The sequence below is a fragment of the Balaenoptera physalus genome (genome assembly GCF_965194825.1).
Source record: "Balaenoptera physalus genome assembly, chromosome: 2".
Classification (NCBI taxonomy): domain Eukaryota; kingdom Metazoa; phylum Chordata; class Mammalia; order Artiodactyla; family Balaenopteridae; genus Balaenoptera; species Balaenoptera physalus.
This window is the reverse complement of record NC_138883.1, coordinates 50,554,218-50,569,798: the sequence shown is the minus strand read 5'-3', so window position 1 is coordinate 50,569,798 and position 15,581 is coordinate 50,554,218. Positions and strand designations below refer to the sequence as shown.

The 15,581-nt window shown below is 34.9% G+C and overlaps 1 protein-coding gene across 1 annotated transcript in view; it reads right to left on the bottom strand.

Moving 5' to 3' along the window:
* NEMF (nuclear export mediator factor) overlaps positions 1 to 15,581 on the bottom strand; it is a 52,458-nt gene that overhangs the window by 25,775 nt on the left and 11,102 nt on the right. The window contains exons 5-16 of the mRNA XM_082452077.1: positions 12,839 to 12,987; positions 11,505 to 11,572; positions 10,442 to 10,528; positions 9,188 to 9,261; positions 8,245 to 8,315; positions 7,727 to 7,802; positions 7,278 to 7,340; positions 5,549 to 5,626; positions 5,257 to 5,465; positions 4,816 to 5,007; positions 4,371 to 4,434; positions 2,198 to 2,286 (exon numbers count right to left, since the gene is read on the bottom strand). Of these exons, the coding sequence (XP_082308203.1) occupies positions 2,198 to 2,286; positions 4,371 to 4,434; positions 4,816 to 5,007; positions 5,257 to 5,465; positions 5,549 to 5,626; positions 7,278 to 7,340; positions 7,727 to 7,802; positions 8,245 to 8,315; positions 9,188 to 9,261; positions 10,442 to 10,528; positions 11,505 to 11,572; positions 12,839 to 12,987 (1,220 nt within the window). The remainder of the gene's footprint in view (positions 1 to 2,197; positions 2,287 to 4,370; positions 4,435 to 4,815; positions 5,008 to 5,256; positions 5,466 to 5,548; positions 5,627 to 7,277; positions 7,341 to 7,726; positions 7,803 to 8,244; positions 8,316 to 9,187; positions 9,262 to 10,441; positions 10,529 to 11,504; positions 11,573 to 12,838; positions 12,988 to 15,581) is intronic.

The following is a 15,581-nucleotide window of genomic DNA, read 5'->3' as shown; positions in this document are numbered from 1 at the left end:
AAAAGAAAAGAAAAAAGCAACAAAATTTTGAAAGCTGGAAAATAAATGAACAAGTGAGCAGACTCAAGAAACTGAATCCTGAGCTGACGGTGCAAAAAGCCAAGAGACAAATAGACTTACACTGTATGACCCATAAAGAGCACAGGTACTGCTAGAAATAGGGTTTAAGATGAGGTTTAAAAACAGAAGTACTGGCTGAAAATCTGATCAAGAAGTAAGCACTTCCCTAGATCTTTCCAGCTCTGAACATGGTGGTAACTGCCCCTTCAACACTCTAACAGAAAGTCAGAAATTAATTCTCTAAAAAGGGTACAAAGAGGATCTCTGGACTAGGGGAAATGTATCACAGTTGTAAGTAGGGGTAATATATGTAAAATAGGGCAATTAAGTAGACATATGAAATACTGGATACTAAGACTCTCCAGCTTATTATTTCCACTGAGCTCCCAAAATGGTGATAGCCAGGTCTTCACTTTACAAATAGAAAAGAAGCTTTTGTGGGAAATGAGACCAGCCGAAAAGGCAAAAAGCTAAAGACTTCAAGAGTTCCACAGATGGCCCACACAGATCATTTTACAAGTCCAACAACCCACAAAGAACTTCCAATCAGCATTTTAATGTTCTGCTATAAAAAGTGAGTAGACAGTCAAGGATCACCAGACGTACACAAGTGAACGCTGGAGACAAAACCAACAAATAGAAAAAAGAAACTTGGAGAAGACAGACCTGCAAGAAAAGGATACTAAATAAAATGTAATACATCAAAACTATTCTCAGTTATAAAGAAACTAGAGCAGTAAGTTTTTTTAAAGTAACATTCAAAAAACCAAAAACAGCTTAAAATTAAAACATGATAGGAAGAAATAAAAGATTAAAAAATTCAATGGAAGGATTGAAAGATAAAGTTGAGAAAATCTCAGAATACAGAACAAAAAGTTGAAAAACAGAAAATGCAAAGCAATAGGACTGCTAAGGGGGGTGTCCCATATGTAAAACATGAGACTTCTAGAAAGAAAAAGAAAACAAAACAAAAAACCAGACGGAAGGTAGGCAATTTTCTAAGAAATAGTTCAAGAAAATTTCTCCAAACCGTGTTTCCAATTTAAAAGGCCCACAAAGTATCCAGCATAATGGATAAAAACATCGTCACCAACCTATATTCCTGTGAAATTCTGGAAAACTGAGAGGAAGAAAAAAAAGATCTAGAAGCTTACAGAAAGGCAAAAACAAGTTTCCTATTAAAAGAGCAACTATCAAAATGACAGCAAACTCAAGATCAAATCTGGAAGTTAATACAATGGACAATGCCTTTTTAAAAGTCTGAGGGAAACATATATTCAAATTAGAATTCTATACCCATCCAAACTGTTATGAGTAAAATAATTTTTTTATACATTGGACACCTCAAAAACTTTACCTTCTACATACCCCTTCTCATGAAGCTTCTAGAGCACATAGTCCATAACCAAAGAAAAAGGAAGTTTGAGATTCAGGACAGAATATACAACACAGAGAGAGGTTAAAGAGAAGTTCCAGGATAATAATAAAAGGAGATCTTAAAATGCTTACAGTAACCAATCTAGAACAAAGTATGTCAAAAAGCTCCAGGAAAGACTTCTGCAAGAAGATGATACTGATAAAATTCCAATGTGTTTGAACACACTTGGAAGCGAATTTGGACATGACTAATAACAAGAACAAAAATAAAAAGAAAGCAAATGAAACAATTATTAACTTCAGGGAAGATAAAATACTGAGCAGGAAAGGAAAATACTATATGATCCAGCTCTGATTACAACTTAAATATTCATAATAATGTTAACACAGAACATCAGTCTTGACAGAATTATGCTGTAAGTATATTGAGAAGCCAGGTGATGTGTGTGTATGTAATGGAGCACAAATGGAAAGAATAAAATCTTCATCTTTCCATAGTGGGAAGTTATTAATAGAGTGTAAAACAGAAAAAATAAGAAGCAGCAATATATTACTAAGAGAAATGGAGGTATATACCAAAAGATTCAGCTAAAAGAGCTAAAAGTTTCCTTGGGAGAGGAGGCAATAGGAGTAGGGATAAAAGTTTGTGGGGTTACTGGTTTTTTAACAAGCTTTGTAGAACTGCTTGATTTTCTAAATAATGTGTATGTATAATTTTGATAGAAAGAAAAAATGTATTTTAAAAAGGTCGAATACTTACCAATACACTTTTCTTGCTTTTTGAATAGAGGTAACTGTCTGGACTTCTTTTAAGGTTTGCTTTGTTTTCTTTTCTGCTGATTTGAATGCCTATTTATAAGAAAAGCGTTTTAAAGTAATCTGTTGAAAATTTACTTAAATAACACCAAGTAAATGACAGGGGAAGAAATGGGTTTTTAAATGTTACAAATGGCACTATCTATACACACACACCATACACACATGAAAGTAATAAAATGGGGACTTTCCTGGTGGCGCAGTGGTTAAGAATCCACCTGCCAATGCAGGGGACACGGGTTCGATCCCTGGTCCAGGAAGATCCCACATGCTGTGGAGCCACTAAGCCTGTGCACCACAACTACTGAGCCTGTGCTCTGAAGTCCACGAGCCACAACTACTGAGCCCACACCACAACTACTGAAGCCCGTGCGCCTAGAGCCCATGCTCTGCAACAAGAGAAGCCACCGCAATGAGAAGCCCACGCACCGCAACGAAGAGTAGCCCCCACTCGCCACAACTAGAGAAAGCAAATCAACGACGACCCAACACAGCCATAAATAAATAAATAAATTTTTTTAATAAAATGAAAAAATTTTGGCCTTAAATATTAAAATGATTTGTATACAAATATCTGCTCAAGACCTACAAATGAAAAAGAGTTCATCTGTTTACCATATACTCAGTGCCACCATGTAATAGGCTTTGGGCTAGATGTCAGAGACACAACAATGAACAAGACAGTTTCTACTTCCTACCCCACTGGGGTCTAGGAGAAGAGACATATATAAAATACATAATTATTCAAATAAACATGGTAAATGTTTCAAAGGATGCTATGAGAGTACAACAAGGGAACCTAATTTATAACTGATTATGGTCAAAGAAGGTATTTCTGAGGAAATGGCATTTCGGCTAAAGCCTGAAGGATTAATGGAATTATCAAGGCAAAGAATACAAAGAGCACTATAAGCAGAAGGAAAAGGCCAGCGTGACCAGCAAGTATGATCACAGGGTAAATGAGGTTGGAGAGGCAGATAGCTAAGTCATGAAGACCACTCATTTAACAGATATTAACGTGACTATGTTTCAGGCAACATTCTAGGGACTGGGACACAGCAATGAATAAAACAGATAAAGATCCTACTTTCATGCAATCTACATTCTAGAGGGAAGACAGATAAACATATGTTGGGATGGGTGTTTTTAAAAAAGAAAAACAAGAGTAAAAAGGGAGTGATTGAGGTAGTATTATTTTTACTATGAGTGGTCAAGAAAGGCCTCTCTGATAGTCTTACTTAAGTAGACACATGAATGATGAGGGGGATCAAACCATGAAAAATCTGAGGGGAGAACATTCTTGGCAGAAAGAGCAAGTGCAAAGGCCCTGAGAAGGCAGTATGGGCCACTGATGTAGGAACAGCTTAAGATCCCACTGTAGCTGGAAACAGTGTGTAACAAGAGGAGTGTGGGTGATGTGACCAGAGGGAAGCAGATAGGCCTCCCGACCTGATCCAGGCTTTAAGGTGTCTTGAGTAAGATGGGAAGAAACTGGAAAATGTTGAACAGAGAGAAATGACTTCATTTTTTTATTTAAAAGGATTGACTGGATATGAGAAGAGTCCAGGATGACTCCAACATTTTTTTTAAAATTAAGTAATTTATTTATTTATTTATTTATTTTTGGCTGTGTTGGGTCTTCGTTTCTGTTCGAGGGCTTTCTCTAATTGTGGCAAGCGGGGGCCACTCTTCATCGCGGTGCGCGGGCCTCTCACTATCGCGGCCTCTCTTGTTGCGGAGCACAGGCTCCAGACGCGCAGGCTCAGTAGTCGTGGCTCACGGGCTTAGTTGCTCCGCGGCATGTGGGATCTTCCCAGACCAGGGCTTGAACCCGTGTCCCCTGCATTGGCAGGCAGATTCTCAACCACTGCGCCACCAGGGAAGCCCCAACATTTTTAACTTGAGCAAAAAAGGGAAAATTACTGAGATAGAGACCTGGGGAAGAGAGGGTTAGGGGAGAAAATAAATACTGGAAATACACACATTTAAAGCAAAATTAAGTTTGAAAGGTATTTCTGAATTTGAAAACCTCATTTAAAGAGAAGAAACAATTAAGTCCATTAAATTAATAAAGCAGAGAAAAACAATTAACGTTCACTCTAAGAAATATTAAGTACCTTCTCAGCAGCTTCAACAGTCTTCTGTGTTTTCTTAGCAGCATATCTCTTGTGATCATAATACCTAGAAAAATATATCTTTTAATTGTAGATAAAATCTTCATTCTTTAGTTTTCTATTTATGTTATTTCTAATTTTACAGACTCACAAATCATCAAGAACAACTTTAAATACTTTTAAAAAAGTATTTCACCTCAAAGAATATACAGTCAAAATAATGATAGTTCTTATCCTTAATACCCTAACAGATTTATTGCAGATAATATTTTACCTAAAATTTATACTTATGGGAATTCCCTGGTGGTCCAGTGGTTAGGACTCTGCACTTCCAATGCAGGGGGCACAGGTTCAAACCCTGGTCAGGGAACTAAGACCCCACATGCCGTGCAGCGTGGCAAATAAATAAATAAATAAATAAAATAAAATACTTAAATTTATGACTTACTTTTTGGCATTGGCATATGCTGACAAGCTGAGATCAACATCAATAAGCAATGGCCTATTTTTCTGAGGCTTTTGCAGTTGTTTATTCTTTTGCTTTTTCTTTTTTCCTTTTGGTGGTTCGGTTTCATTTTTCTCAGTACTGATGTCACCATCAACATCATCATCTTCCTCCTCTGATAACAAGTATGGATTTCTATTAAAAATATTCAATAGTATTTCACTAATGTCAATGACATCACTTTTTTATTTTCAATTTTTTTTCTCACGGAAATTATAAATGGTTTACAGTACTTAAATAGTTGCATTATTTTAATGTAAATTAATTTTTTTCTGTATTTTCAAAGATAAATTTCCAAATAAAAAAAATTTTAATGAATACAGTGAAAAATTAAATAGCAAAATAAAGACAAGCACTAACTGCTTAACTAAGAATCAAACTTACCTTAGTAGCATTGTAACATGATTTGTTTGTAGTTTTAGTTCTTTGATTGCATTTGCAACAGGGTCTCCTTGAGCTTGGGCTTCTTTCACAATTAACCCGATTTCTGTCCAGTCTATCTGGTTGGCTAAAGCACTTCGAACAACCTGAATGGCTCTGTCAACTATTTGTAGGTTCATTTCTATAAGCTCTCCTTTAAGTTTGTCTATTTCCTTATGAAATAAACCAAAAACATTTGTTACAATGCCAAAGTTACCATTTTTGAAAAAGTATCTGAAAAAGCTAAACATAATACCTGAGCCTGCTGAAGAGCTTCTAATCTGTTTTCGTGATCCTTTCGGACATTGTCTAATTTCTTCAATGCTTGTTTTTCCTTTTGTTGACAAAACAGAGTTTTTAAAAATTAGATTTATTCTACCTTCTGTACCTTCTCTCTTTTACCTCCTGAAACTCACTATCCCACCCCTACTTCTGCCCCCTCAATGTTGTTACCTAACTAGCTAAAGTTCCCCATAGTCCATCTCCCCAGGTCTATCCTACCCCAAAGTGTTTCATGCTCCAAAATTACCTCTCCTGACCATCTACATCCCATTCCCTATATAGGAAGGTATTTTGATTACAGGTTACATTGTATGTAAGATATGCCCCTACTGCCCTTGCATTACTCAAGCAGGCAGAATTCAAGATATTTTTCCCTATGGCATTAAAGTTTGGGGGAATGCATTTTTAGCATTAATCCCTAAAATAGCTTCCTTTTATTTTATTGCTGCTTTTAATTTTCTCAGCATTATTTCTAGTATTTTACAAAGTATTCTTTTTCCTAAATTAACAACACAAAGGCTCATGGTAGTTATGTGAACTTTTATACAGTCAGCCCTCCGTACCTGCAGATACAAAACCTGCAGATATGGGAGGCTAACTATATTCACTGTACTACACCATTTTATATAAGGGACTTGAATATCCTTGGATTTTGGTACCCACAGGGGCTCCTGGAACAATCCACTGCAGACACCGAGGGATGGCTGTATAGCATTCTATCACATGGAACTTACATATTAAGGTTACTGATGTGGGGCTAATTTTGTAACACTAGTAATAGCATCACCAATTAGTGAATGTTTGCATGCTGGACGTAATATTAAAAATATTTAAGTTATAAGAATGGTGACTATTAAAAGAACACACAGTGATTACTAAAATAATTCACGGGTATTCTGATGTACATAAAAACATTGGGTTCAATGTTACTCTTAAATATCTGTTTACTTGCTAAAGTGCTGCCACCATGTGGCAATCACACTATGTAACTCATGTGACCCACTTGCTTTGAAATTCCGCTCTTGTTAATTTTTTACAACCGAGGTGGGGAGGATACAGAGATTCACATAATTTCAAGTTTTTGCACACATATTTTAAGATTCTATGAATATTTTTGAAAAATCGCATCAAGAGCGACTTTGGCCATTTTCTAAAACTGTTCTGCAGTAAAAGCTCCCCAAACATGGTCAAATGTGCTGGGAAAACAAAACACAGCATATTAAACCCTCCTTGTGGAGTCATGATACATGCAAAGCATATTAAAGACCTAGTTCAAAAGCCCACTTTAAAAAAGAAAACAGTTTAATGATAAACAAATATATGCTTATTTGTATAGAGAAAACTATTCCCTCTCCTTTGGCCTATTTAAAAATCTCCTCTTTGAAACACTATTCCCTTTACAGCAAAGTTTGAGAAGCTCTGGGTTGTTGTAATAAAGCAAATCATACCAGGGAATAAATAACAGGCCTCCTTCCCACTGTATTTTCTGGTTTAGAGAATATTTGATATTCTAATGGAGCAAATGAGCGTATTTTTTTTTAAACACTGATAGTTCCCCTGGACCTTTATTAATATACCAAGGGATCAGGGCATTCCCAAACTACTTCTAAAAGGCTGCCCATTCCTGGATGACAGCATCACCTACCCAGCAAACCACACTCAAGGCTAGCTGGTTTATATAAATGTTTTTAATAACACCATACCTGTTGTAAAGCTTTTAAATCTATTTTCTGACCTTCTATCTTGGAATAAAATTCATCTACGGCCTTATCAAAAAAAGAAAAAGACAATCAACTAGCTGGAAAAAAAACACACAAACATGGTCTCTGCTTCAACTTGCATACACAGAATTCTAGGGTCCATTTTGTTTCATAACACCACGCAAAGAACTTGAGTAGATTTCCAGTAATGTATTATACAGCTAAGCAGTCAGGAATCAAATTAAGTTCAAATCTTTGGTCCTTCATCTTGAAATAAAGAGGCAACAAACATTTCCACTAGTTTGTATCTGTGACTGCACTGGTTTTTAATGTCCAGATTCATAATGATTGTAAAGCAGAAATATTTTCAATTTCTCAATCAAAGCAAGTTGATATTAATTTAACAACTCACATCATGCTAACTGGTCAAAAAACAGAATCAGAAAACCCACCTTGTCAAATGATTCAAATTCTATATATGGACATTGTGAATGTTGAGAAAACAAGAAAGGATGAAATTCCTCATACCTGTAAAACATATTTACCAAGAACATTAGTAGGGACTTCCCTGGTGGTGCAGTGGTTAAGAATCCGCCTGCCAATGCAGGGGACACGGGTTCGATCCCTGGTCCAGGAAGATCCCACATGCCACAGAACAACTAAGCCCGTGCGCCACAACTACTGAGCCTGCGCTCTGGAGCCTGCGAGACACAACTAATGAGCCCGTGTGCCACAACTACTGAAGCCCGCACACCTAGAGCCTGTGCTCCGCAACAAGAGAAGCCACCGGAATGAGAAGCCCACGCACCGCCATAAAGAGTAGCCCCCGCTCGCCGCAACTAGAGAAAGCCCACGCACAGCAACAAAGACCCAATGCAGCCAAAAATAAATAAATCTATTTAAAAAAAAAGAAAAAGAAAAGAACATTAATAAACACCCAAAGCAAATTGACCCATGCCTACATACTTACGTGAGTATGTCTTCGGTTGGTTTATCTACTTCCAGGCTTGGTTTTATTTCTCTTTTCTGAATGATATACCCCTACAAAAATCCAACATTAAAACTAATTTCTATTCATAATTAACAGATTTACTTTCCTTGAATGATATTAATTTTATTAACTTACAAAATTATTCTAGTTATAAACAATCAGCATTTGTCTGATTGTATCATTTCTCAAAGTGATGTTTTTAAGACTCAGTAAGTACCATTAGAAAATACTGACTTATTCATATGAACAAGAAAAAAACAGGGAATAAAGAAAATGAAAACTAATGATTTGATAAAGTGGTGAGATTATACATGTGCATTTCGCTTTTTTCTTTCCATTTTTCAGATGTTCTGCAACTTAAAAAAGCCAAAAACGCTTTACTTCCAGCAGAAAAATCTTCGGATCACTTTGCCAGTAGGAAATTTTAATTCATTTTAATAACTGGGTGCAGGGTATATTTGGAGTGAATTTAGCTGTAATGAATCAGAACCTTTCCTGAACGTTTTTTTGTAAGTAAAGTTATACTTTGAATAGGGAAGAAAAACAAGATATGAGGTAACTCAGAGGATATTTAATAATTAAAAAGATGTTAATCAGTAAATTTTTGGAAAGTGCTGGCAAATTAAGATGTGCTTCTCTATCTAAAATCAACCTAAGAGGAAATATTTTCAAATTCCTCAACTTTTCAGGAGTGCCAATATCGACTTGACCCAGTACTTTGTAGAAGATTTAAGGAACAGAACAAAAATCAGAAACCAACAGCAATTAAAAAAAACTACCCTAGAATAAGCATATTACAGGTGTTAAATTTCCAAATTACAACAAAAAATTTACATATACTGATCCTTCAATGAACATTTAAATTCTAAAACTCTAAATAAGTAAAATATCAACAATATACAATAAGTATATGTGGCACCACCTTTCCACTGAAGTTGGATGTTGTTTTCATATACTCTTCTGCTTTCTGAAGACAAACAAGTACTTTTTCAATATCTAATAGGGGAATAAGAAAGGAAAAAAGGAGTGCCAATCAACTGTCCATAACTATTATTAAACATCTATGTAGAAAACAGAAAGTGCTTATGAAATAATGCAAGTTGTTCAAGAAAATTAAATATAGTTATTTCATGTTTATAATCAGTTTATTAAATAAGAATATATTTTGGCCAGCTTGTTGTCCCAATAGCTTTTATTGAATCCATCTTTCCCCTCATGATATGAAAGCCACTTTGTTCATATGCTAAATTCCCATATATATTTGGGCTTGTTTCTGAATTCTTTATTCTGTGTATTCCTTCTCCCAAAACTTAACTTTTAATTACTATAGCTTCATAATACATTTTAATTTATGAAAAGATTATACTCCATCATTACTATTATTTTCCAGAGTTTTCCTGAACATTTTTGTATGCTTTTTATTGCACATATCAGATTCATTTAAAAAAGGAAGTGCAATAGCAAAAATAACAATACCACCTGTCGGCATTTCGAACGGGATTGCACTAAATTCATGTATTTCAGAAACTAAATCATTCACTTCAAACACTCAATTTGTATTTTTAAATGCACAAAAAAATTTTACATTTGTGCATTTGTGCATCATAAAAATGATCCCTAAACCTTAAAAAGTGATATAAATCCCAAAATATAAATACCAAGAATGAAGACCAAAGCTTCCATTTTCCTTATATTTCCTCTAATTTTTTATTATCCTAATCTGGAAGTTAATTTAGGTTCCCTTAAGTAGTTACAAAAGCCTAATTCATTATAAAGTCACACCACAGCACTTACAGAATTAAAATGCATAAATAATGCTACTTCTAGAAGCCCCTCAGGTTCTGAGTCTGAAGGTGAATAATTCAACTCCTTCAAGCCTTGTACCAGAGACTATCTCAAGTGCAGTAACCCCTTCCAAAATTTAGGGGGAGGGAGAGAGAATATTCTAAAATCAGAAGGTAATAAGGTAGGCCAAGAGATTAAACTGCATGTTACTACGGATAAAGCGTCACATTAAGAGTAGGAAGTCAGGAATACCATATGGATAGAACACTAATAGGTCAAATGTTTTTAAGTCTAGAACTACCCACTCACTTATTACTTTTTCCAGAAATAATTTTCATAGGTTTAAAAAAATGAAATAAAAATGGGCAAAACTTGTAGCATGCACACATACCCTTACTTTCAAATTTTTCATCCACTTTGACATTGCCAGAGAATCCATTTTCTATAAGACAGTGTTCAATGAGAGCTGGTCCACAGGCTATAAAAGCAGAGGGTATTATTTGTAGTATTTTCCTATAAAATTTCACATTCAAAATACTAACGTATATCCCAATATAAATGATCTACTCAATAACAGTAGCCAGTGAAAATAACAATTAGTTTACCTATTTTGAAATGTTATTAGAAATGACAGTTCAAGTATTTATAAAAATTTGAGACTACAATAAAATTGTAGAAGTCAGTGCAAAAGTTATAGGAATTTAATGGAATTTAGCCACGTATAAAAAGGATTATAAACCAGGAATGAAAGGTTGGTTTAGCATCCAAAAACTGGTTGATGTAATACATCATATTAACAGAATAAAGAAATAGAAAAATCCAAACTTACAAATTTTACACATGCTATACTAACAGATGGAAAGTTTTAAAGATAACTTTTTTAATGCATTCTAAACAGTAACTCCTGTAGTAATCAATGGTACCTGCCTTCTCATATGTCCTCCCCAGATTCCTTAGTATAGGGATAAGTGATGATTTTCTCAAGTGTAAAAGTTGATTAGATTATCTTTACCCTGGTTATCAGCAGCACCTGGCAGACCCTGGAAAGCCCTGAGACTCACCAATAAAAAACAAAAAGCAAAACAAAGAAAACCCAACCAAGCTAAGTGACTATTAAACCAAAAAGACAGACACTGAAAAAAACAAAAAAACAAAAAAAAGATTTCTTAGAAAACTACAGCTGGCGCTCAAGTGCTAGATAACATAGTTTGTTTACATAACTGTATTGCTTTCAAATAAGACATAACATAAAGGTCAAAGTTCATATGGTATAACAAATTTCTCTTTCCTTGAAAATAAACACTTATTCACTCAAAAGATCATTTTAAACTCCTTTCTACATTTATCAAGTTGTTCTAATTTTCTACTAGAACTAGATTTCAATGTGTTACATATATTTCTAAGAAACCATATTATCTTACAAACACTTCATTGCTCTATATAGGATTACTCACGAAGTAATGGGTTAAGAACTCTCTTCAGTAGTTCACCCTTAGGTGCACTGGCTATTATTTCAGTCAATCTGTGAAACAAAATTGACACACTCCTTACTATCTTATATTTAATAAACCCTACAGCCATATTCATATCCACAGTACTTTCATATGCATCAATTTGCCTGATCTTCAAAATACCCTAAAATATAAAAGGAGTTAGTTCACTTTATAGGTTAAAAAAAAAAAAAAAAGGATCATAAAAGTAATTTATCTAAGTTTAGTAGGTTCCTGAACAGCAGACTGGGACTTGAAACCAAGTTTTCCAAGGAACATCAATACTTTTTCAACTAAGTCATACTGCTTATCGTCAGCATGCCCATATATGACACGAAAGACACATTTTTATGCAACAGTTAAATGTAGTTTGTGGAGACTGGTGATATATGGGTTTTTAAAAAAAATTTTATTGTAGTTGATTCACAATGTTGTGTTAGTTTCAGGTGTACAGCAAAGTGAATCAGTTATACATATATCAATACATATATCCACTCTTTTTTTTTTAGATTCTTTTCCCATATAGGCCATTACAGAGTATTGAGTAGAGTTCCCTGTGCTATGTAGCATGTTCTTACTAGTTACCTATTTTATATACAGTAGTGTGTATATGTCAATCCCAATCTCGCAAGTTATCCCTCCCTGGTGATATATCTTAACACCTGAAATGGCTTTACCTAATTAAACATTTAGAAAGAACTCAAGGATGCTGTGAGCCACAGTATTCCCCCCCAAATCAGCATCAACCTCACGTGCAAACTTGTTAGAAATGTAAATTCCTGGGATCTACACCAGATCTACTTAAAACCTGGCAGGGGCGGGGGGATCTATATTTTACCAAGCCCTCTAGGTGATTCTGATGCATTCTAAACTTTGAAAACCACTGCTGTAGCCTATTAGCAAAGCCTTCCAGCCAGAATAGTACAGTTATAGTCAGCACCTTATCCCACCATACTCCTATTTTTTAGCTAAACCAGAATTCCTATCTCCTTTTGCGCTCTGCCAAGATATCCATTTGTCTTCTCACAGAACAGCTAATAAATTCCCCCACTTTACCAAGAAATCATAAACATCTGAAGTAACACCAAACTTAGATTAAAAAAACATACATTTGCTACTCCCAAATAAGGCTTAATTGCTTACATCTAAGCGCACACTTATGTAGTTCAAGCAGCCCAAATTTATTTTATGCAAGTAAACAAAATATTTTCTTATGTGACAGTTCTTTCATATTCTGACATATGATCTATTTTACTATGTAATACAATATGAAATGAGTTAATAGACAAACATGTTACCTTTCCAAGGTAAGCAAAGGTTCAGCAGCTCTAGCATGATCAACTGGATAGTGTTCACGAACAGCAAATTTAACATCATCTGACTCATCAGTTCGAAATCTTAGGATATTTAAAATTAGGTACTCATAATCTGTAAGAACAATGTTCCCCTGTAATAGAATAAAATATAATTTAATGCTTTTCCCAAATCCTTCTTAAATCTTCTTAAAAATTGAGAAAGAAAATGTAGTCTCTTAAAAACCCAATCAAGGCTATAAAGAAATGAAGTTACAAACACAAAGCATTTGAGTTGCATCTAAACAGTGCTCCTTGCACTTGCCCAGCACAGACTATGAAATAAAATAAATCTAAACACCCCAAGTTTGAAACATAATGAAGGAATCTAGAGCAACTTTAAACTCATTGTCTGGTGGTTCTGCAGAGGTCACTATTAGAAGCAAAATAATCAATTAACACCTTGATGACCACCAATTGAACTTAATGTTGCACTTGGTTGAGGCAAATCTACAAACATTGTGGCTTATTAAGGAAAACAACATATATTTCAGAAGTCAAACACAGAGCTATTTATACTTTCACCTGCAATTTGTCTTTGAATAGCAATTAGTTATACGGCAAAATCAATAAAGGTCGTTATACACTTTGACCAAGGAATTCCACACTTGGTTATGTGGCCTAGTGTAATAACTCAATAAAACCAAAAGCTACATGCTTAAACTGCATCTTATTTACAATAGAAAAAAACTGCAAAGCAAACAGCCTAAATGTAAAAATTGGAGATATTGATAAATAAATTATACCAATATGACAAAATATTTAAAAGCTGTTAACTTAAGAAGACTATGTAGGACTTACCCGGTGGTGCAGTGGTTAAGAATCTGCCTGCCAATGCAGGGGACACAGGTTCGAGCCCTGGTCCAGGAAGATCCCACATGCCGCGAAGCAACTAAGCCCACGTGCCACAACTACAGCCCGCGCGCCTAGAGCCTGTGCTCCGCAACAAGAGAAGCCACCAGAATTGAGAAGCCCGCACACCGCAATGAAGAGTAGCCCCTGCTCGATGCAACTAGAGAAAGCCTGTGCACAGCAACGAAGACCCAACACAACCAAAAATAAATAAATAAATAAAATTGATTCTTTGAAAAAAGACTATGTAAAAAAAGTAGGAAGATGTTTATAATGTTAAGTAAAAACTAGGAAGACAAAAAAATCCTCTATCCTGGGAAGTAAAAGGCAAATGTATCCTGGGAAGTGGAAGGCAAACACAAGAAAAAATTAAAATACTTATTAAAGAGTGAGGATTAAAAAGTCTTTTTAAAATTTAATATTGTTAAATAATCTTTTCAATAAAAAACAGGGGAGAAACCTAATGAAAATAAAACTGCCCAAAAAACACAAACTTCCAAATTTATTATAGACAGTGAAGGTTGTTGTATAATTAAAATACAAAGAAGCATCCATGAAAATAAGTGGTCACAAATGCCTTAGCAAGTACTTACAAGGTGGTCCCAGAAGACGGTGGGAACAGCCCCAATCTCATGAAGAATAACAGGTTGCAAGATAATGTTAACTAGATGGGGCCACCATTCACCTCGATCACAAATATACAGGCATACCTCGACGTTATTGCAGGTTTGGTTCCAGACCACCAAAATAAAGCAAATATTGCAATAAAGCAAGTCACACGAATTTTTTGGTTTCCCAGTGCATATAAAAGTTATGTTTACACTATATTGTAATGTATAATAATATAATGTAAAATATAATGTATAATAACACAATGTATAATATAGTGTATAAAGATAATAATATACTTTAAAAAACAAGGTACGTACCTTAATTTAAAAATACTTTATTGTTAAGAACTGCTAACCATCATCTGAGCTTTCAGTGAGTTGTTCGTAGTAACATTAAAGATCACTGATCACAGATAACCATAAAAATATAATAGTAATGAAAAAGTTTGAAATATTGTGAGAATTTAAAAAATGTGACAGAGACATAAAGTGAGCAAATGCTGTTGGAAAAATGGCACTGACAGCAAAAAATTACTTGATGCAGGACTGCCACAAACCTTCAATTTGTAAAAAATGCAGTATATGAGAAGCATAAAGCAAAGCTCAGTAAAATGAGGAATGCCTGTAGATAACCTGAAGTTACTAGGTGTTGAAAGAGTAGGACCTACTGCTAAAGGTTCTAACTTCAAAGAAATCATGCATTTAGAAATTTAAACATTTAACTTAAAGAACAGAAATGTTAACTGGAGAAGGAAAGTAGGAGACTTGGATAGAAGTCCATATAGTGTCTGATTGGTTCATAAAGGTGTGACTTGAAAAACAGACCTGGCCATAGGACCCGGCACATAGAAAGTGCTCAATAAATGTTTGTTGAATCAAATTGTGCAGTTATCAAGAACATCTGGAAGATTCCAGTAAGGCAGTTACTTCCCTCAGAGGGCTTTCTTTAAACCAAGGTTTCCCAAAAGTATTCTGTTAAGAACCACTACTCCCATTAAAAAGAAAAAAATTCTGTGATCTAATAAGTTTTGGAAATTCTATGTAACATATCCTTCCCTAGGGGATGTACACATCACACGATCATATTAAAGGCACTGGTAAGTCCTAGAGTTAAAAAAAAATTTTTACCTTATTTATTCTCAACGTTCTTCAAATTTTTATGACTAGGGGAACCATTTTTCTAGGCTATTATCATATGGAAGTGGTGTCGAGGAACTTACTTGGGG